At 35.4% G+C, this 23,362-nt stretch overlaps 1 protein-coding gene across 3 annotated transcripts in view; it reads left to right on the top strand.

The window, feature by feature from the left end:
* The window catches only part of JAKMIP1 (janus kinase and microtubule interacting protein 1), a 163,814-nt gene that overhangs the window by 114,478 nt on the left and 25,974 nt on the right, over window positions 1-23,362 (top strand). For 2 of the 3 annotated variants that reach the window (XM_042807583.1, XM_032984545.2), the window contains exons 9-16: window positions 2,178-2,306; window positions 3,587-3,715; window positions 8,023-8,106; window positions 11,590-11,652; window positions 12,890-12,988; window positions 16,011-16,112; window positions 19,115-19,168; window positions 20,145-20,636. In XM_042807583.1, coding sequence (XP_042663517.1) covers window positions 2,178-2,306; window positions 3,587-3,715; window positions 8,023-8,106; window positions 11,590-11,652; window positions 12,890-12,988; window positions 16,011-16,112; window positions 19,115-19,168; window positions 20,145-20,249 — 765 coding nt within the window. In that variant the 3' untranslated portion in view covers window positions 20,250-20,636. Of the gene's footprint in view, window positions 1-2,177; window positions 2,307-3,586; window positions 3,716-8,022; window positions 8,107-11,589; window positions 11,653-12,889; window positions 12,989-16,010; window positions 16,113-19,114; window positions 19,169-20,144; window positions 20,637-23,362 lie in introns of those variants that run through there. The other variant, XM_032984547.2, reaches the window with a different exon arrangement.

Genomic DNA, 23,362 nt, shown 5'->3' with positions numbered 1-23,362 from the left:
TAGACCTGTTACCTGTGTCCTTTGTTTTGTTAAGTAGGACAGAACAGTGAACAAACTTGTGTAGTGTGTGAATGCTGGAAGAAAGAATTATATTATCCCAGGGTAGTGTTTGTTTTAAGCAACTTAGACACAGCTCTGCCTAGTGAAAGGATCACAGAGCTTCCTAAACTGAGTAATGTGTCTTTACAGGGTTTGAGTAGTATAACTGCACTCATTTTCTTTACTTGTGAATACACTAAATAGTAACTCTAGTGGTCTTGTAGCTTGTGAAAAGAAGTTTGTTTCTAAAGATTGTTCAAAAGCTCAGGAGTTTTTAGTAGAACCAGTTAGCTTAAAAATGCAGTCTGATTTTTTTTTTTAATTATTATTTGAGGTGCTTATCTTAAGTGAAGCAATTAAGTGGTTCAGAAGAGGATCTTGAAAATGTCTTCAGTTTGAGTGGGATTAGCTGTAGTGTGAAACTATGATGGAGTTGTTTAGCTACTGAGCGATGAGACTGTCACTGGGTGGACCATAGTAGCGATGGCTGCAGGGTATAAATGGAGTGCATGGTGTCATGCCTATAAGCTTGATTTTATGGTGCCACTTAATTCAAGACAGTAATTTGGCTGTTGATGAGAGCTGTGCTGAGCCAAAAGAATATATTAAGCATTATAGGGCTTTGTGAGAAAGTGAAGACAGTACTTTGTAGTCATACTGGAAGAATATATAAAGTTAGATAAGTCCAGAAGACTGCAGTGAAAGGTAAATATTTGGAATTCATCATAGGATATGGCATTATAGATAAAATCAAACCTTTCAGTATCTTGAATAACACTGATAGCTCACAATTCAACTCACTTAGCCAGTTTGGCTTTGATGAGATGTAAGATGTCTGATGTTCTGAGTTAATAACAACTGATTTTTTTTTTCATCCTTTGGGCCTTTTTAATAAATAGGGCTATTATCTACTCACATAAAACATGTGGTTTATAGTTTTCTTTTAAAAAAAATAGACAAGCTGTGACATCAGGATCTGTGATTCAGTATCAAGCAGTGCAAAAAAATACAGAAATGGATAGACAGATTTTCCTTCATCTTCTTAGAGCACCTCTCTCCGCTAGCCTCCCTGTCTAGGATGCTTCATAACCTGACTTAATTTTTCCAGCAACACCCTTTTACTTTCTTTTCTTAATTTTCTTCCTCCTCTGAACTTGTATTGGGTTATTAGAACACTTGTATGGTGAAAAATGTTAGGCTCTAATGGATAACTGTAAAACAGTTAACTTTTGTTAATGTTATTTTGGAAGAAAAAAAAACATGAAAAACTGTTCTTCTAGTTAAATGTTTAAGTGATTTTTTTTTTCTTTTTTTTTTTTAGAACAGTAGAATTTTCTATAGAAATTTGCTGCTTTCTGAGCATGTGTTAGGAAACCGGTAGAAAAGGATCTTTTAAAACAGTGAAAGAATTATTGCAGTTGTGTTGTTTTATATAAAATACCACATTTTTCACAATTAATATTGTACTATTCACTTCCATTGGTTATTAATTTTCTCTACTTTTCTGTAAGCATGCATTTGATTGATTACAATGTGTAAAATTTTTAAAATCTGCATTGAAATGCTTGTTTACCCTTAAGCATAGTTTTTCTGGTTAGTCATAATATTGGAGCAAGCTTTTAGAAAAAATTGAGAATGATGGTTTTGGAAAAACAAATGGAAAATGGTAATTTCTACTTTTAAGTAGGATTCTGCAAAATAGATATTTTTTTTCTTTTTCTTTTTTAGAATTAGTATGATTGAAAAAATCTGTTCCACAATGTTCTTTGGAATATTTTTTTCCCCTTTGGTTCTACATCTTATATGTTATATCATATTGGGTTACTTTCTTCTTAATACATATCGCATTCCTCTATTCTGAATCTTGTAAGATCCATCTGATTTTGGTAATTAGCTTTTATACTTTTGCTAAATCATTATTCTGTTGGCAATTATGCAGTGCTATATGCAGTTCAGTTCTTGGAGGTTCTTATCAAATGATGTTGAAAAGGTAGCTAATTTAATCAGAGAACAAGGGTTTACAAATGAACCTTTTCTCTTCCTAAATACTAAAATAATGTTCAGAGAAGACCTTGGTTACTACTTACTGGGGGTTTTCCAACTATTTTGCTAGTAACTAAGGAAAAATAACTTTTCAGAGGCATGTTGTGGAGACATTTTTTGGATTTGATGAAGAATCTGTTGATTCAGAAACATCATCTGTAACTTCATATAACACAGATAAAACAGACAGGACACCAGCAACACCAGAGGAAGATTTGGAAGATGTAAGTATAGATGATTTGTTCTCAAGTTCCATAAAAATTGACATGGAGTATAAATGTAAAGATTTTTTCAGTTATTCTGCCACAAGAAGTATGAAAGATTTACCAGAGAATTGCTTTGTTTTCTTTCAGGTGCATAACACATCTACAGTCATTGCAATAGAATTATTAAGATAATATTCTACCTGACAGATTTGGCAGATATTGGGCTGAGAAACAAAATTGTTTTGCTCAAACCCTTTTTTATTAGTCAAAAGAAAATGAATAGGCACATTGCTTTGCCAAAAGTCAATAGTTACTAGACAGTAGTTTGCCTTTCAACCCTATAATTTATTTGACTGTTTTGATACAACCAGGATTTTCTTCTTGTACTTACAATGCTGGGAGAGGCTTTTGCAATTCATTAAAGCTTAAATGATCATAGGTAGTAAACACCTACTGACATGTTTTGTCTCAGCCCTGTGATACACAGTACAGCTCACCTACTTTAAGAGATTGCAGGACTGAGGACAAAGCATGAATTAGATGCTGGTTTTCATCTTTCTTTCCTGTTCACTAACTTGGGCCTAATACTCCTCAGTCACAAGAAGCTTTGTATTTTTCTAAGCTTAATACCTAATAATATTGTAATCTCTTTTTCCTTGGAGTTTGAGTTCCTGGAGCAAAAATTAATTAAAGGGAAGGATGTTTCTTGCCCTCAGTATTATAGGAAGGGCCTTGAAAGTGTTGATGTCAGTTGCTCAAAATTAAAAGAAAATTAAGATATTTAAAACACTTAATTTAAAATAAAATAATTAAAAAAAAATCATGTGGCTTTTGAAACATAACTTTTGTGTTAGTGTGCCTGTTCTGGTAAAATGCTTTACTCTGTCATACTAGAGACAAAGAGTAAGGGAATGATGGACTGCATGACAAATAGAATGTACCCCTTTTGAAGCCCCTGTGAAAGTGGAGTTTCTGAAGACAGTGGTGCATAGAGCTGTTCCTTCTCATCTTTCCCCAGTCAGTTTCTTCCCATTTCTATACGTTATTGCCTTACAAAGTAACATACTTTCCTGAAATTGTGTGGTTGAAACAGTTACAGATCTCTGCATTTCTGCATCATCCTCAAATCATCCTTCCTTCCATTTCCACTTGCTTTGGTTTTATAAAACTTTATTAAACATTGAGACTCAATATGGGTTGTGTTGCTTGTTGTATTTGTGAGTCTGTCTATATAAATCCATCATCATACATATTTATCTTTACATGCACAAAACCACTTTTTTTCCCTCTTCATTAAGAGCACACCTAAAGAAGAAGCTGAGCTAAGGTTCTGCCAGCTAACAAGAGAGTATCAAGCTTTGCAAAGGGCATATGCATTGCTTCAAGAACAAGTTGGTGGAACCCTGGATGCAGAGAGAGAAGCAAGGGTAATTTTTTAACTGAAATTTCTTTTAATTCTGAAATAATTGAAAAAGCTGAAAAAATGTGCAATAGCAGGAAATATCTTTGCAGGTCAGTGAAATGCAAAGCACAATGTTTTTGAGAATTAGAGCATATTACCAGTAAAGTGACAATTTAGGTTCAACTGGTCTGATCAGAACAAAGGTACCATTATACTGTATTCTAGCATGCTTAATAGGTTGTTGTAAGTAGTTAGGTACTTTTATCTCATGAGTATATTAAAAATCTGACCCAAATCTGACAAAGGAAGTTTTTATTCAAGTGTTTTGTTGAATATATGAAATCATACTTTGTTTTTAAAAATCTCAGTTTGAGAGTATTCTTTTTCTAAGAAGTACATAGCTAACTCTTGTTCCTATTAGGTCAGTATGTGTGATTGTTTACTTTCTGAAGTAGATGGTTTTTATCCTCACAGCAATCTCTGTACTATAGATATTTGAGGCGTGAGTATGTATTCTGTCTTCATTTACTCTTCTGCCACCACTGTGTTTAACCATTTAGTGTAGAGATGAGGTCAGCTGAAGTCATGCTAACATCTTCCATTCTTTTTTTTTCCAAACTGGGGAGGAGAGATAACACTTCATAATGAATTGGTGAGCTCTGACTCAGCTTCCAGATCTATTCACTGAACAGCAGTGGCATCAAAAAAGAGCTGAGTTAACTAGAGGAAAAATTTCTTCTATTTTTTCCCAAATCCTTGCAGATAGAGGCATGTCTAGAAATGCAGTCACTCTACCTGAATGATTATTGTGATCGATGACCAAAGAACGTAACATCCAAATGGGCAGTAGTCATAGGGCTGGAAACTTCATTATATTCACCTCATGTCTTTCATTCTGCATCAAGTACAGCTTGCACCTGTAGATTACTGACTACTGAGAGAGTTGGCTGATGTAATTGTGAGAACACTCTTAATTATTTCTGAAGGGTCATGGCAATTGCAGGAGGTTCCTGAGGACTGTAAGAAAGCAAATGTTACTCTTGCCTTCAGGAAAGGCAAGAAGTCTGGTCATTCTTGCCTTGGTCCCTAGGAAGGGAATGGAGCAAATAATCATGGAAACCATTTCCGAATGTCTGAAAGACAATGAGGCGATTGGGACTGAACATCATGGATTTATGGAAGTGAACTCATGCTTAACCAGCTTGATAGACTTCTATGATGAGATGACTAGATTGGCAGATGAATTGAGAACAGTGGATGTTGCTGTGTCTTGACTTTAGTAAGTCTTTTGTCACTCCTCCCCATAAGATGCTCATAGACAAACTGAAGAAGTACAGACTAGACTGGACAGTGAGGTGGATTGAAAATGGGCTGAAATAGCTTAAAGGGCAGTGGCAGAAAGTTCAGTTGGAGGTGTGTGACCAGCGATGTACTGCAGGGGTTGATACTACTTAAGATCTTCCTTAATGATTGAACACAGTGCACCTGCAGCAAGTTTGCAGATGATAGAAAATTGAGAGGAGTGGTTGATACATGAGATGGTTGTGCTGCCATTCAGAGGAGCCATTTGACTGCCTGGAAAAACTGCGTTAAGAGGAATCTCATTAAATTCAACAAAGGGAAGGAGAAGTCCTGCATGTGGGGAAGAATAACTCCATGCACCAGTACAGACTTGGGGCTGGCTTGCTGGCAAGCAGTTTTGCACAAAAGGAGGTGATGGGTCCTGGTGGACACCAGGTTGAACATGAGCTGGCAATGTGCCCTTGCAGCAAAGAAGGCCAACAGTCTTACCAATGATCGCCAATAGAGGTGATCCTTCCTCTCTACTCAGCATTTATGAGGCCTCATCTGGAGTGCTGGGACCACCACTGGGCTACCTCAGTACAAGAGAAAAATGGACATACAGAACAGAGTCCAGCAAAGGGCCATGAAGATGATTAAGGGCTTGGAGAACCTGATACAGAAGGAGAGGCTGAGAGAGCTGGGACTGTTCAGCCTGGTTGAGAAGGCTCAGAGGTATCTTACCAGTTTGTGTAAAGACATGATGGAAGGAGTACAGAAGGTGGCACCAGACTCTTCTCAGTGGGATCCAGTGAAAGCATAAGATGCAACAGGCACAAATTCAAATACAAGAAATACCATTTAAACATAAGAAAACTCCTTCTTCCTCTGAGGGCAGTGAAACACTGGAACAGGTTTCCCAGGGAGACTATGGAGTCTTCATCCCTGGAGATATTCAGGATCCCACTGGACAAGGTCTTGAACAACCTGGTCTAGGTGCTTTCCTGCTTTGAGCACAGGAGTTGGACAGATGATCCCTTCCAACTTCAGTGAGACTGTGATTCTAAAGTGTTTAAGCATTAAAAAAAAACTCTAACCTATTTCTCCCCTCCTCCCACCCCCCAAAAAAAAACAACCAACAAACACCTGAAGCCTCAAAATGGAGAAATCTGTTAAATACTGTGCATTATTACATATTACTGCCTTGCTACAGTGGCCTTCATTGTCATGTGCCACTGCAACATGTTGCTAATATTGTGGACAGAGAAAGATTTTAATGTGGTTTAAAAATTAATGGTGGGGACGGACTTGCTTTCTTCCAAAGGTAGGAGCTGCCACTAGCTTAATTGTTCAACTGCTTAGAGCAATTCATAAAATATTCACAAAATTCTGTATTGCTAGATTGCTGTCTTATGCACCAACATTGGTTATTGGGCATACATATGCACTATTTCATCCACATAATTTTCTGTGGCAAGCATTTTAAAATCCACTTAATATTCTCAGGTATAGAAACACTATGCTTGTGGGAGCAGAATTTCTATGTTACCAAGCAAATCTTTCCAGATAAAAGTTACAGGAGAATACAGACTGCTTGACATCATCTGGAGTTATTTACAACTGAAAATGTTAGTCTATTATTCCCAGAGCAAATATTCAGAAGATTCAGGGTTTACTTTAAAATGTATAATTTTTTGTTTTGGGTTTTTTTTTTCAAGGTTCTTTGAATTGGGTCTCAACCAACCTTAGGGTTTGGGTTTTTTTTTGTTTTGTTTTGGTTTGTTTTTTTTTTTTTTTTTCCCTGTGAAATACAGTTCTTATAATGGTAGAATTACTGTTTTATGGCTTTATTTGTTAGACTACTCAGCATCTTACAAAAGCCTAGGCACATTTGACACTCTTTTTTTAAGTAGGACACTTAGCTATGGAAAACAATATGGACTTTGGGGATCACTTTTCAAGCTAGAATTGGGGCAGGAGGCATAATTACACCTACTATTACAGTAAGATTTCAGAGGCACTCATGTATTTGGCAGTTATGAGACACCATTATATATTTTCTTTGCCTTCATGGGAAGGGAGACCCTGGTATGAATATTTTTGTAATTGGGTTTTATATTTTTCTTTTGCAGGCATTTGCAAACAGTCCCTTTAATGCAATTCAGAACTGTTGCTCTTTCTTTTTAATGGCATTTTGGTCTCTTTTGTCACATCAATGCAAATCCATCTTCTGAGTGATTCAGAAAGTAGCTTTTTGCAAGGTTAGTTTTGTAGGGACCCATGTTCTCATGGAATAAACATTTCCTGTTACTTTTAGCTGAGGCTACCAAGAACCCAAAGATACAAAGATGCAGAAGGAAATCCCTGTGGGAATTTTTGGACTGATTGGGTGAAAGAGTACCTGAAGTAGGATGGGAAAAGTACTTACAGTAGCTCAAGGTGCCTCAGTGTCTTAAGGTATCCAGAGATATGTTTTGGTTTATATCCTTTTTGTTTAGTACATTGTATGATCCAGTTGCTTTTAGGGCATCACTGGACTCAGGGGGTAATGCCCTACCGTAGTGTAATAGTTAGTGTAATAATCATGTAGAATTAGGAAAACTGACTGGCATATGCTGTTTATGGGATAAAAAAATTATTTGGGGTCAATATATTATATTTACCTATAGGCCTTTTCAGTGCTTATTACAATTCTCTTTCTCTCTTGTCCTTTTTTCTCCACTTGCCTTGAATTACTAAATCTTATGAATAGCATCTTAGAGCTCTTTTGGTTCCTAATTTTTTTTTGTTGTTGTTGAGAAGAGCTTTGTCACTGAATATGTGATGATAACATCTTTTTAGACTAGGAAGGAAAAATGCTGTTAAACTCAGGGCTTTAAATATTTTGTAACATAAACACAAAAGCAGTTAATTTAGTGAAAATTATTAAAAGCTGACTGAACAGCCTGTAAGTGGGTAAGAAGTAGTTTGATTCTGTGTGTAATTAAATCTACCTGTCTACCTGGATGTGCATGTGTATACACACACTTCTCAATACTTCTTTTCCCTCAGACTCGTGAACAACTGCAAGCTGATCTTCTTAGGTGTCAGGCAAAAATTGAGGACCTGGAGAAAGCTCTAATCGAGAAAGGACAGGTAAAAAGCTTTCTTAATGTCCTCTACCATATCATTTTCTCCCTTGCATGCAGTGGTGCCCTTGCCATCTTCATTGCTTGCTGGTGTGTTAGTATGACTGATGCAGATTAATTGCTACTCCATCACTAGATTACATAAATAAAGTATCATACAGGCTAAGAACATGCCATTAAAGATTAATTTTCTAACAGATAATACACTAAAGCATAATAGAGAAATAACCTTCTGTACTTGCATTGTAAATTCTGTTCTCATTATCATTTGGTGCAGGCTTTTCTCCTATTTTCCATTTCGTTTATATTTGCCATAAATTCCAATAAAATAAATATTCTGTATTTGTACTGGAGAATATTTTTGCTGTGTAGCATATTAAAATTCAAACAACAAGTCACTTCTACACATTCTTCAGCTAGAGAAATTAACTACTTAGTGTGTCTGGTTAGCGGAAGGTGCTTGTGGTGTTACTTTCCTGGGTTTAAATTCTTGGAGGACCCAACTGCTTTCAAATTCCCATACCATCACACAGAGTAAAATTAGGCCTTATGCTTCAGTATAACTTGTAAATACTTGAAGATATGGCTACTGATATGTATTTAGTAATGTCTAGAATCTTCAGGAAGGCTGATTAAGAGTTATGAAAGTGCATTTAAAAGATGTTCAATTGCATAACTTCTAGAACAGACTGAGAAAATTGGGGAGATGTTATTTTATGATCTCTTGTTTGAAATGAAGATTGCAGGTAGCATATGGTAATAAAATAAGATATGGCTATCCATAGATATACATTTAAAAGACTAATGATCCTGTAGCATCAAATAAAACCAATCTATGAATAATGACAAGTTAATGATAATACTATTTTTATGGTTTATTCTTTGTAAGAAAAACTTTCTTTAATATTCTGTATAAACACAAAGGTTTTGGGACCATATTGAAATTAAGGACAAAAATTGTTTATGCTAGCTTCCACACAAACTGCAATTTGCTTAGTAAATTTTCTTACTAAGTATAATTATTACTAAAAATATAGAATATGTTATCAATAGAAAATTGATGGTTCACTGAGCTTTTGGAAGATTAAATGGAACTGAAGGCCTCTTGATGATCTGTTGCTGACATTTTAGTGTGTTGATGATAAAGGTGTTGTGGGAAAATTGCTGTATAATTGAAAACATTAACAAAGTAGTTGACTATTACAGTATAAAATGTAAGTACTGTGTATGTAAATAAGATAAATGAAGCTTGATACACATGTAAGAAATTCTGTGACTTTTGCTTCCAGAATGATATGTCAAAAAGGTATGCCTGGAAATTAGAATTTAATTAGTTATTACTTTGAGATTCATAACGACATTTTCAACCTTGTATTTCTTAATAATCCTAAGAAGGCCAACAGGGGTGTGACAAGGAACAATAGGATATTGTCTCTAGTGGGCTAGTTTGTATGCTGAGCATTAGCTTTCCATGGAAGTGGTCACAGTGTCCTACTGGGAGCTCTAGCACCTGCTCAGTTCTCCTGACCTGTTAGTATTTACATTCAACAAAATAAATGGTTGTGATGATAAACTGACTTTGTGCACCATGTGATTATTATTTTTTTTTTTATTATTACTTTGTCATTGGGATGGTCATTGTAATGATGATGATTTAATAAAAATTGTGAAATGTTCATTCAGGGAACCAGTCCATTAAGTGTTTTTGAAAAGGAAACAATGAATCAAAGTATCCTAGTGTATTATCCCAGGAATTTTTAGTCTTCCTTTTTAGCTTTAGGAAGCAAAACCAGCAAAGACCTTCACAATTTTCCTGAAGTCAAATTCCAAGCAGGATATTAGAATCTTACTGTTAAAAAATTATGTGAAGCTTGGTTTATAACAATTCATGTGTAATTTCAAAGTAAATGTCAATGGCTCTTGTAAATCTCTCATCAGCTTGCTCTGTCAGAATTCTCTTAGAAGTAAAATAATCCAGTTCTGCAAGGTACATTAAAGTGCATGAGTAAGAAACTTTATGTTAAGGGAATAAATTCCTACAAAATATTAATAATGATAAATAATAAATCTCAAAATATTGGAGTATATAATGTGCCAGATGGATTATTTTCTTTTGAATGTTTAGCTCTCTCAGTGACCTGGTATGTTTATAAATACAATTCCACTGGAGTTAAGGTTTTCTCAGAAAGTCGAGCTGAACTTCATCAAGAAAGACACAAAAGTTAATTGTCAATAGGGTAAATTAATCTATTTTTTTCTACCTGTGTGAACTGGAGTAGTTGAACCTGCAGGTCTGGTGTAACTGTTGAACCCGCCTTTTACCATATGCATGCATTGGGATATCCGCCCTAGGTCTGTGCATGCAACTCTGTTCTTCCTTGGCCTTAGTAAAATGCTAGTTAAATGTTAAAGTAGACATTGTATTTTATTTTCAACATTTCCTTCATTTGTTTCAAAAATTCTTGACAAATATCATGCCTTTTCAGTGCTCATTTTAGTCCATTATTTTTAGTATGATATGGATAACATCATTGCTGACGGAGAAAGTATCAGCCTTAATACTTAGCAAAGACATTTACATTTTAAATAAATTTTCCTTTTTTCCTAGAAAATAATTTGATCTAGAGTTAGTATGGCACTGTAAGTGTTGGATATTGTTTTATTAAAATTATTAGAGCAGTATGAGCTAGGTTATGTAAATACTATTCTCTTCAAGGAGAACTGAGAGAATTAAATCTGAAACCCATTAAATCTGAATGTTCAGCTATGTCTGACAGACAGTTTTTGTAGCTTCGGTCTTTAAAAGGATATTTGAGGCCTTTTGAAGCCATGGAAAAACCTAAAAGGAAAGATCAGCTTTGGGAACAATGGATAGAATGGAAATAAAGTTTTCAAATAGAGTATAAAATATCACTTCCCTTCCTCCATAGCCTTGAATTCCTTATCACAAACACTGTGTATTATCCTGACTCTCACACTTTTAACAGAGGGCAATTAACTGTATACCACCGAAGCTTATTTTCAGTCATTTGGGGTAATTAAATACTTTTCTTCCCTTTCTCCATTGGGATTTGCATTCCACCACTCAAAGTGGAATGATTTTGCAAGAGAGTTCCCAACTCTTTGCAATGGAAATAAATAGTTTTGAGTTAAGCTGAGTAAATACATGTTTTTAAAATTACATAAAATATCATATAACTGCATTCACCCACAATTTCTATGTCTAAAGATTTTAAAGTATATGCTTCATTGGAATATATTAGGAAACAAGAGTCTCAGCTTCAGGAAAATAAAGGAACTTCTATTTTCTCTGTAGTTTAAAATGCCCTTTATCCTTGAAATATTTATGATAGCTTTATTTTTTGATGTGTAACCATTTTTATACTTGAATGTACAATGATGTTTGAAACTCTCTAATTATTGTGGTCACTTGCCTTGTTTAACAAAATACATACAATGTTAATCTTTTGAATCCTCTTCTTCCTCATAGGATTCAAAATGGGTAGAAGAAAAGCAGCTGTTAATCAGAACAAATCAGGAGTTGCTAGAGAAGGTACGTGTTCAGGATCTGGGAATGTTGTCATGATTGCTGCCCTTTATCATAAAAGGAATGGTAAAAGGAAATGAATATACTAAGTAGTGGAACATCAGTATGAAAATTGCTTTATTTCTCTTCAGAAACAGTAATTCAGATAAAAGTCTCTGATTAAAGTACCACTATGCTTTTATATTCTTTGGAAATGGAAGCTGCTCTTTATTGTGGAATTACATGTTGTATAGCCAACAGTAGAACCCAAGCTGACTGATGTTTCTAGTGTCCAACAAAATACAAACTAAAATATTAAGTGTAAAGTGTAATTTGTATTTTTCCAAAGTTATACAAAGATTATTATTGTCCTGATCACTAATAAAAATGTCTGCTCCCTTCAGTCTTCCATTTTTATCAGTTTCTCCACACATTAAGTAATACTGATTGATTTAAGACTATTGTATCATTTACTGTCTGAGACACTCAGAACTGAGCATCCTCATTGTTCATCACTGATATTGGTGGGAAAGTTAGCTAGTATTCAGGAAGTCAAAGAATGATTTTTGTTAATTAGCAGCTCAGTATTAATATGATAGGAATAAGATAACCAAAGAATAATTCATGACTAAAAATAGCTACAGCTGGGCCTAATTTATTCAGATACTCACATGGTATTATAAGTGTTATAGTACATTATGCCAGATATTGCACTTCTATGTACTTTCATAAAAAATTAATCACCCAGTTAAATTATAGAGTAGATCAAAGCTATTAGTTGGCATAATGAATAGTCAGTTTTGAAGTTCTATTTTGTCATTGTCAGTGCCCCAAAACACAAATCTGGAAAGCTAAGAAGTAAGCATTAAACCCCCTCCATTATTATTTTTCATATACTGTAAAGAGTAGATGTCTAGTTATGCAAAGACAATGAGAACAGTCTACCCAAAAGTTAATGTAATCGAGTTCCATTCACTTATTTTAAAAGGAAGCTTGTATTGCTTAACCTGTTTAGATATAGTATTCATATCACTTTTCATACCACTTCCAGATTACTGTTCTAAGACAACATTGACCATTTCCTACTGGCAGTTCTCACAAATACTTTCTGATGTGATGATCCTTCTTTATCTCCAAGACACGGCCCAACATCTAATGAAAAACTGAAATAATAAACAGTTTTGCCTAAACCCCTGGACTGTAACTCTGTGCAGTATTTTTTCCATTGCTTACAGGGTGTTATGTTGTTGTGTTTATCTCATAGATTTACAGAATGGAACAAGAAGAGCATCAGCTGAAGAATGAGATGCAAGATGCAAAAGACCAGAATGAGCTGTTAGAATTCAGAGTGCTAGAGCTTGAAGTAAGAGATTCTCTCTGTTGCAAACTCTCAAATGGAGCAGAAATTATGTTTGAACCCAAGCTGAAATTCCTGTAAAGATTACTGATGTCTGGTGCATGTTTAAGGGAAATCACTTAGGTATCTATTTTTTAAATGTTGTATCTTAGGATAATGAAATTGATGCCACTGCCTTAATATGTTTTGGAGAGAGTACTCACTAATGTTTATAAAGATGTAATATAGCTAATATATATTGCATATAGTTTGTTTTTCATCTAATAAAATATTTTTTTTGCAATATTTTGCCTTTTTTATTTGTTTCATTTCCATAACTGCTCCTTTCCTGCATGTAAAATCATTTGATACGTATACTACAGCCTTGGTTGGCATTGTTTAAATTAACACACCTTCTCACATCTTGCATGCGGTGATCTGACTAAGGATCTGACATATCCATCACATCAATGTATAATTGCTTATAAATACATTGATTTAAGATTGACAACATTAATAGGAAGTAAAATCATCTTAAAAGAACACATTTTGATAGCAGCTTTGAAAGAATTTCTCTTACCTGAAATCCATTTTCTGATGCTATAAAATGGTCATGGACTGGAAATAATTGGCCTCAGTCAATGAAAAAAGGAAAAAATATCCTCTGAGAGTGTCAAAGTTAAACTAGTGAAGCACAAGTACAACTTCTGTACATAAAAGTAGTGTGTTGCCCATGGCAAATAAATTCTATACTTTGCATGAACGAAATAACAGCAAAATTATTTGTTAATAACAATTTGAACATGTAGCCTGTGATTACAGTAGAAAGCAGTATTTCTCATCACCTCATAAATGGGGCCCATGTTGAATTTAGTAACACTAAACTAGCGGTGTGTGATGCACAGTTGTCACACAGTTATATTGCCTGGTAACACATTGTTCAGTTTCAAAGATCATCAGTATTCTTAACACCATTTAGGATAAATCTTGAAGAAACCTGTCATTGTCACTCCTCCATAATTTTCATCACCCAGCACGTTTCACCAAAACTCTTGGCATGTGTAACTTCTCTGATAAAGATGAAAATGTCATGTCTTCCTGTTATGTGGATGTTCTGCTTTTTGTCTTTGACATTTCTTAATCTTTTTTTAGTCCTTTATCAACCATATATTTTGATGTCATAGCCCATTATATTCAAAATTATGAATCTAGGTTATTAGAATTTCATTAGATATTCAGGAAAATAAACATGCTTTCTAATATGTACCTTTATATTTTATTAAGAAGCTGTAAAGTAAAATACTGAACAATTTAGCATTTGAATTGGCAGTTACACCAGAAACTGCTTTCTAATGCATGTCGTTAGAGGTAAAACAATCTGAAACATTTTATTAGGAAAAGAAAATGAGTGCTTCAATATATTCTTTATGAATGTATTTTTCCCATGGAAGAATCACATGAAATATAGCTCAGTGTGATGTCGAGTTTTGTCATGTGCCAAATCTTTAAGACTTGTTTCACAGAATAACAACGGAAGTATTTTTGTGTGATTTTGCCTTCATAGGCAAGCATGTAGACACAAATGTGACTGGCAATCTGAATGCTTTAGTAAAACCATGAATGCTTCTGGTAAACAAGACAGTATTTTTTTGAGAGCATTTAAATTATTTCCAATGAAAATTAGGCTAGGGTAAAAACCACAACCATTTGTTTATCATTTAATGCAAGTAAATTCAGGTGAGTTTAATGCAATAGCAACTGATTATTTTTTTAAAAATCTAAAATGGTAACTGAATTTGGACAAGAACTAAACTTATGGGTTTGGGTTACAACAGCTAGGTCATTTAAGCTCATCATTTCAAAATTAGACTGTTAATGAAAATATTGTTTAAAATAGAGCTTATGAGGGGGAAAAATGTATAGAGTACAGAGATTTTGCTCTCTACATTTTAGTTTCAAATTAGGTTTAAGCTAGTTAATGAAAAAGAGTTGCCATGCTTTACAACTTGCATAAGTGAATGGATGCAGCCCACATGCCATATCAATTAAAGCACCTCATTTTGTAACTTAGAAAATGGGGCATTACATGGATGGTCATAGGACATAAAATATTTGAAGTAGCTCTCTTTCATTGTGCTGTCAGAAAATGAAGTTATTGTTGCCAGCGCCTTGTCTTGTAACATGGAGAGGAAACCTGATTTTCCTCACTTGTGTTCCCATGGCCATAGTCAATTCAGAGTAAGACCCAGTGCCTTGTTTGCCCAGAGCCTTCAATCTAGTCATTTTCACAAGCACTTTAAAATTTAATTTAAGTAAAATCATTATTTATTGGTTTACTGTATTTAGGCTTTCTGAAGAAATAATAGGTTGGTATTTTGAAGAAATGCATCAAAGTCAAATAGATGGGCTAGATAAGTCTTAGAAACAGTATAGTTTTAGATAAATGGGAATTTATAATTTTTAGTTTTGGCACAAAGAACATCATAAGTGCTGCCTTTCAACACATATTAACATCCTGGGTTGTGCAGTGAATAGGACTGGGGATTTTACAGGCTTTAATAGAAAGGTTAATGGTAGAATAAACAGGGAGCAGATACACAACTTTAATTTTGTTGAGAGAGCCTTCAGTGTTAATACTGTTTCATGATGGAGCTTAAATTTTTTCCTGCAGTTTCTTCTTCCTAAATTGTTCTTTAGTCCATGACAGAAAGCAATAGTTAAATAAAGTTATAACCAACATAAAAATGCTACAGAGTTTTTTGGGGCTCCACTCAGTTATTTGGCCAGTGTGCAAGGGTTCCTGCATCTGAGCAGTATCAGTTAACTTCGCAGAAACTGTGTGTGCCTGGAATCAGTTGGAAGCTAACACCATTTTTGTGCTTAGCTAAACCCAGAATCCTTCAAATATGGTGAAAGTAAGAGGAAATACCATGCATTTGAATGTGAATAGGAATCTGTCTTTTTAATGTACAAGTATGTTTTGTAAAGGTGGGAAATAGATGTTAACATTTAATCACACATGTTGTTTTTAAACAAAATCTTTCCTCAGGAGAGAGAACGAAGGTCGCCGGCATTTAATCTTCATATAACCACCTTCCCTGAAAACAATGGAAGTGCACTTCAACTGTTCTGTCAACAGGAAGGAATAAAGGTATATGTAGAGCATTAGTAACAGTTGGATGGTCAGGAAGTTTTTTGGAATGGCCAACCCAATATCCAAACAAATGGTTTGCCATCTTGCTGTAGGGAATAAAATCTGAAAAAATAAATATAGTAAGAAAAGATATTTTTTTTAACTGGGGAAGAGATTTTATAAGATTATGATGTGGTAGACTATCAGGAGTTCATCACTGAAAATTAAGGCTGGTCAATCTAGATAATTTACATTTAGTTTAGGGCACTGCTGTAAAAACATTACAGAAAAGAATGTGGATGTTGATGTGATTTGTTGTTAGGCTTGCTACAGTACTTTGTTCTCTATATTAAATGTTTTCATCTAAGGTCAGAAATATGACTTGCACCTATTATTTTACACCCAATTTAGTGAAGCACCTATGCATTTTGTTTGTTGAATTAATATACTTAAGTGATTTGCCTCGGCCAGGGCCTTGAAGCATGAGGTGCCTGATCCAAACCTCATTCAAATAGGTGAGACTCTGTCTGTCATTTTAGATGAAGCACAAGATAAACATCAGGATCTCACTTGGTTAGCTTCTTCTATGAGGAAGCAAGAATTACTCTTTTCACATCTGTTCTCACTTGAGCAGGCTAGCAGTACAAATTGATTTGCATGTTGGTTCACTTAAGACTGAATTCAGACTTGCTCTGGTAGTAATGTTGCACAACAGCTCAGGGTAACTTTTCTGTAAGTAACTGAAGTGGAATATCTCTGTGAGTTGTACTCTATGACACTCACTAGTAATTTATGCCTGTATTTGTAGTTGTGTTTACAAGTACTCTTATAGAAGGTTTGTTTTTATTCACTGCCTTAATAAGCACAATGCTGTCTGTAGTGGAAATAAATTGTAGGCTGCATATTGTTGGGGAGCTGAGTAGACTAAAAGAAGAAAAAGTAAAAACATGATTCTTACCTAAAGGTTTGGTTGGGTAGTCTTTTCCCAAACCACACCAAGAGTCATCAGGTAGCATATTACCTTTCAAATAAAGCCTCCATGGAATGCCAGACCTGCTTATCTGCTATTCTAATTTGCATGTTGGCTGTAGCAGGTACAACTTGCCAGGATCTAGAATTCAATATGTTCCGTTGTCTTCTGTGGCATTCCTAAACAGAGGTGCTTTTTTCAGTCTGCCTTTCAGTTCACTTATCTGGAAGACTGGGCAGTAACCTCATACGGGCATACTGAAATTGTTGACTTTTTATATGTTTTCAGTGTCTTTCAAAATTGTTAGCCATCAATAGCAAATTAGATTCTAGAATGATGTAGAATCTGATTTGGTTTCTAAATCTTCCCATATGCTTTATCATGGAAATAAATTAATTAGAATGAGTATTTCTGTCTCAGTAGGTGCAAGAACTTGCATGTCTTACTGAGTTCCATTCTTTGCTAGTGTAACTGATCAGCTAAAGAAGTTTCCATTCAACATTGTCAATGATGATCACAAACAATGGTTTTGTTTTTAACACCAATCCAAACACAAGTGTGTATTAAGCTCCACACCATTCAAAAATTACTGATGTACACTGTTTAATAGCTAATATAACATTTGAAGACACTGCTGAAGTGTTTAGGGAAGAGAGAAGAGAGGGACGGGACTTCTCAGGATAGACCAACTTGAACACAGCACATCATTCCTTTTTTTTAAAGCCAGGAAGGACTAATTTGTAGATTCAATCCCACATCTGTGTCTGGTCTTTAGGAAATCTTTAATTTCTTATTAAGCCTTCCTCATAGGAGTCTGTTGGGTACAGAATCATGAGCAGATGTGTTCTGGTGTAGTTATGTAATTTGCAAGCATAGCTAATTTAGCTTTAAAAAATTTTAAAGATTGATCATCCTGGCTACTGACATAATGCAGTTGCACAACACTTGGATGCAAACCAGCATGTTACATACTATAAGTAATGAAACTAGTGAGCCAAGACACAGCCCTGTGAAATGTTGGCCTCTTCTAAGAAGTGCTGAATATGAGTAGAAGTTAAGGGTGTCAGCATTTAACAAGGCTGTCTTGTGTTATGCATGTGTATTAAGCACTTTGCATTAACATGAACCAGTCTTTGCCCATGCTCTCAAGCCTTACTACCTTCACATAGCATGGCTGCGTACAAGCTGTCAATGGGAATGATCCCTGATCCACGTTAACTTGTGGACCATACTTCAGATGGTTCAAGAGAATGTGATTAGTACAGGTTAAGCAGTTCCATGAACCTTTTCAACAACTTTTTAAAGTAAAAAATAGAGTTCTGGGGCCTAGGAATGGACCCTGACACTGGGTAAAATAAAGACATTGTGTGAATTTTTTCCTCTCTTTTTTATTGTATCAGAGGAGTATTTTTCTTGATTTCAGTGACTAGGCCTTAAGAAGAATGGTTTGTTCACTGCTTTTTGTGGATCTGGGTGGCTGACTGGCAGAGAAATGTGGCTTTCTACTCACAAAGGTTGTGAGCTGATAGTGTATGGAGGAGCGTGTTCAGCCCACCGTATTCCCTTGTGCTGCTGTAAGGCTAATTTGAAATTCCACACTTTTGTTTAACAAAGACAATAAAAAACAAACCACCCATCAAACCTTCTTAGCAATTATTTAGTTCGTGCTCTCTGTCCTTTTAACTTCTGTAGCTTGATGTGCTTGTTGCTCCACTCCAAACAAACAGGAAAAAACAGTCCTTTAAGCCTTTTACCAGTTTTGATCTTTTATCTGCATACATTGGCAAAATGATAAATGTGAATGGTACAGGAATATTCTGCCCTCATACACAGACATCCTGGTTGCTTGCTATAGTCAAGAGTGATACTTGATTTTGTCTCTGAAATTATCAATAACACTTTTGTAATTGTGATGCAAAACTGATGTTTCACTTATTTACATTTCAAGTCTTTTTGCATGCAGAAGTGAATAAAGACTACATAAAATGTAGCATATAAAAACTGTTTCTTACCTACTTTATAAAAAATAAGTGTTGAACATCTTTTTCAGGATGTGAATATATCTGAACTTATGAAGAAGCTAGATATTCTTGGAGATAATGGGGTAACAGATTTTTCGTTTTGAATATACCTCTAGTTTTATGGTTATTTTAAAGCAGGCTTTTTTATTTTCCCACAGCAGAAAATAACATTCAAGAAAATGCAGAGAGTGATTTTTATATGCCTATATTTGTATGAATAATATGAAAAGAATACTTAAAAGAAAATCTTTCAGTTAAGCTGATGCTAGTGAAAAGCATATTTTCCAAGAAAGGATTTGATCTTGTCTGAATGACATGGAAAAATGGCCCTGTAGTAGGCAGGGGGAAAAGATATAAAGCAGGCTAGGGGAGAAAAAATAAGGAAGTCAAGGCCAGACAACATCATTCCTGATTTTTTCCTCTTGAGTAGTAATAGTATCACCTACTACTGTGAAGGTTGCCTCTGCCAGGAGTGGATTTTCTGGGAGAAAGAGCATGGATAACTGTTTCCCTTTCTTTCCCCATATTGCCAAATACAGTATAAAATCTTGGTCATGCAGTTGGGGCACAAACATCCACGGAGATGGGTCCATTTTATAGGTAATTTTAACAGTTTGAGGTCTTTATAATACTAGTTTTAAGCTCTAGATTTATTTTTTATTTTCAATGTTCTGTGGAGGTTTCTATGCCACTTGCTCTTTATTTTAATCGTTTTCATTAATGGGAAGTCTAGCTCTGAAGTGCATGAGAAGAAGATTCCCTTGCTGCAGGGCTATAGTCCAGTGAACAGGCATTTTTCTGCCTAGAAAAAAAAAAATCAAAATCCCTGACTGAAACCACTAAATTTGCATTCAATAATGAACTGTTGCAAAAGTGTTGTAAGTGGTGTACTGAAATAGAGTGGAGACTAAGTACCCTTCGTTTAGCTTTTAATACTTTCAATTGTGTGATCCTTTCTGGTCATGTTTATAAAATCCTAACTGTTATAGCTGATTTATTCTTTAAATAACAGTTACAATGTATTGCTTGTGTTAAAAGATGCATCTTTTTGTATTTTAGAATTTGAGAAATGAAGAACAGGTTGCAATAATCCAAGCTGGGACTGTGCTTTCCCTCTGTGAAAAGGTAGAATTCAGTAAAGATTTTTCTCTGCCTAGAGACTGACCGTGTCTTTTAAGATATCACATAATGTTGCCAGGGAAGCATGGCTATTCTGTTCAGATCGTCTAGATTGGAGCATGTATTTATCCTTACATGACTGTTGGGATTGTGATGTCTTGAGGTAAAATCAAATTTACAAAATAAACCAAATTTAAAAATAAAAACATGTTTTGGAGATATTCCCTTAGAATAAAGTACTAAAAAAACACTTAGCAGAAGGAACTTAATTCTCAGAAGTGCCCATGTCCTCAGCTTTCTGGGAACAGTGTGCTGTGAAGTTCTCTAAGTCATAAAATCATAGAATCATTTAGGTTGGAAAACACCCATGAGATTTGAGTCCAACCATAAACCTAACACTACCAATCCACCACTAAACCATGTCCCTAAGTGCCATATCTACACATCTGTTAAATACCTCTAGGGATGACGGCTTAACCACTTCCCTGAGCAGCCTGTTCCAATGTTTGATAACCGTTTTGGTGAAGAAATATTTCCTGATATCCAATCTAAATCTCCCCTGGCACAACTTGAGGCTGTTTCCTTTTGTCGTATCACTTGCTACTTGGGAGAAGAGACCGACACCCACCTCGCCACAGCCTCTTTTCAGGTAGTTGTAGAGAGCGATCAGGTCTCCTCTCAGTCTCCTTTTCTCCAGGCTAAACAACCCCAGTTCCCCCAGCTGCTCCTCACAGGACTTGTTCTCTAGACCCTTCACCAGCTTTGTGGCTCTTCTCTGGAGACGCTCCAGCACCTCAATGTCTTTGTTCTTGTGAGAGGCCCAAAACTGAACACAGCATTCGAGGTGCGGCCTCACCCTGGCCAAGTACAGGGGGACGATCACTTCCCCAGTCCTGCTGGCCACACCATTTCTGATACAAGCCAGGATGTTATTGGCCTTCTTGGCCACCTGGGCACACTGCTGGCTCATATTCAGTGGCTGTTGACCAACACCCCTGAGTCTTTTTCTGCCAGGCAGCTTTCCAGCCCCTGTTCCCCAAGCCTGTAGCGTTGCATGGGGTTGTTGTGACCCAAGTGCAGGACGTGGCGTTTGGCCTCGCTGAAACTCATACAGTTGGCCTTGGTCCATCGATCCAGCCTGTCCAGATCCCTCTGTAGAGCCTTCCTACCCTCCAGCAGATAAACACTCCTGCCCAACTTGGTGTCACCTGCAAATTTACTGACTGCACACAGTCCTGTCATCCAGATCACTGATAAAGGTATTGAACAGAACTGGCCCCAGTACTGAGCCCTGGGGAACACCACTTGCGACTGGCAGCTGACTGGGTGTAAGTCCATTCCCTACAACTCTTTGGGCCTGGCCATCCAGCCCATTTTTTACCAACAGAAGAGTACCGTGGTCCATTTTGGGCTTATTTCTGTATATGACTGAAAAATTTCTGAGTGTCCTGTAGTCCTTTCCTCTGGAAGTTAGTGGACGTGGATAGTGAAAGAGTAGTTTCCACAAGACAGATAATCAGGTCACTCAGTTCTGCATGACTAGTTCTTTACTTATCCAATTACAGAGAGAATATAATCTGTATATGAATAAAGATCACATTTAGAACTAAGAAAGACTCGCTTTTTTCTCTGAAGAAGCTTTGTCCATTCTTTTCATAGGTCTCTATTAAAGCTTTCCTAGATGCATTTTTGAATTTCAGAATCAGAACTTTAAAATTAAAATTTGAGCATTTTGTAATAATTGCTTAAATTAGTATCATTTTGATAATCTACTTATCTAAAGATTTTATTGTAAATAATCTAAATTAGGTAATTTAATAATCATTGATTTAAGTAATTTCTATAAGCAAAATAAAAATTAGGAAAGGTGCTAAAATCCCTATGCTTTTCATTGAGTTATATCGCTAAAAAAGGAGGTGATTATCATAGCCCTTTACATGCAGTAAGGAAAGTGGAAGAACCGCAGTACACAAGATTAAAATGGAGAGAAAAACTGGCCAGACTTTAGGGACTGGACTGGGTTATTATTTCTCAAGTAAATTAGTGCTTGTGCATAAAGTGTCACTGGAATTAGGGATCTTTTTTAATTTGTGTCAGAGTGGTGCCGAATAGAACATACGATTTATACATTATTTCCATTAGCAACTGATCGCACCTAGAAGGGTTTGGAAGCTTTGTCAACTGAAATAATTCCTTAAATGAATAGAAACATACAACTACAAAGGAGACTTTATTTATTTATGCTAAAGTTGGTCTATGATTTAATTTCATTTTTTTTTTCTTTTTTTTTTAACAGAAGTTCCTAGTTTGCCTTAATGGATGTGGGTTTTTTTGGTGGTTTTATAATATAATCTGGTTATTACAGAAATTGAACACTCCATCAGAAAGATGGAGATTTTTGTATCATCTTGTATATTTAAAGAGACTGCATTCAGAGAATGAGATGAAAACAGTTCATGTTATCTATGGACCCTATCCATTTTATGTCATTTTACTGAAGTGCCTCACAGTAATGTAATAAATACAAGCTGATATCAAATTGAATCAAGAGGGTACTCTGAGAAGCATGAAACCTTTTCCTCTTTCATGGTGCACATTTGAGGTACAAGCTAATCAAGTGGTTATGATTTTCTCAATAACAGAAGGCACTATCCAAGTTCAAAATTTACGAAGACAAAGAATAATAGAAAATAGTCTTATGCTGTCGTTAATAAAACAAACATGATACCATGTTTCATAATATTGTATTTTACAGCACAGTCTAAAACAGGCAAAATCTGATAAGTAAGACTGGATGATTGTTTTAACATAAGTTCTATTGGGTCCATATACTGAATTTAGATTAAAGGAAATTTAAAGCAAATCCACTGCCTTCTCCAGTGTAATGTAACCATCTCAGATGTCCTAAATAAGGGCCAGACAGCTTCCCATGTGCGTTCCTATAGTTCCTTAATTACAAGAAACTATCATTTATAATCATCTTATAATGGAATCTTTTGGTAGAGAAATGATACTACAGACATAGATGTTGTGCTAGTTATATTTACGTGTGCTAATCAATCACACTTATTTAGATCAAATCTATTATACTGAGCCACTAGACGTGATCTTTTGGAAATCAAACTGCCAGACAAGGAAAGTTTCTGGTTTCAATTCAA

This window comes from Tyto alba, unplaced genomic scaffold (assembly GCF_018691265.1).
Source record: "Tyto alba isolate M040663 unplaced genomic scaffold, T.alba_DEE_v4.0 Super-Scaffold_6, whole genome shotgun sequence".
In the NCBI taxonomy this organism is placed as follows: Eukaryota; Metazoa; Chordata; class Aves; order Strigiformes; family Tytonidae; genus Tyto; species Tyto alba.
The sequence above is the reverse complement of the archived record's forward strand: the minus strand, read 5'-3'. Positions and strand labels throughout refer to the sequence as shown.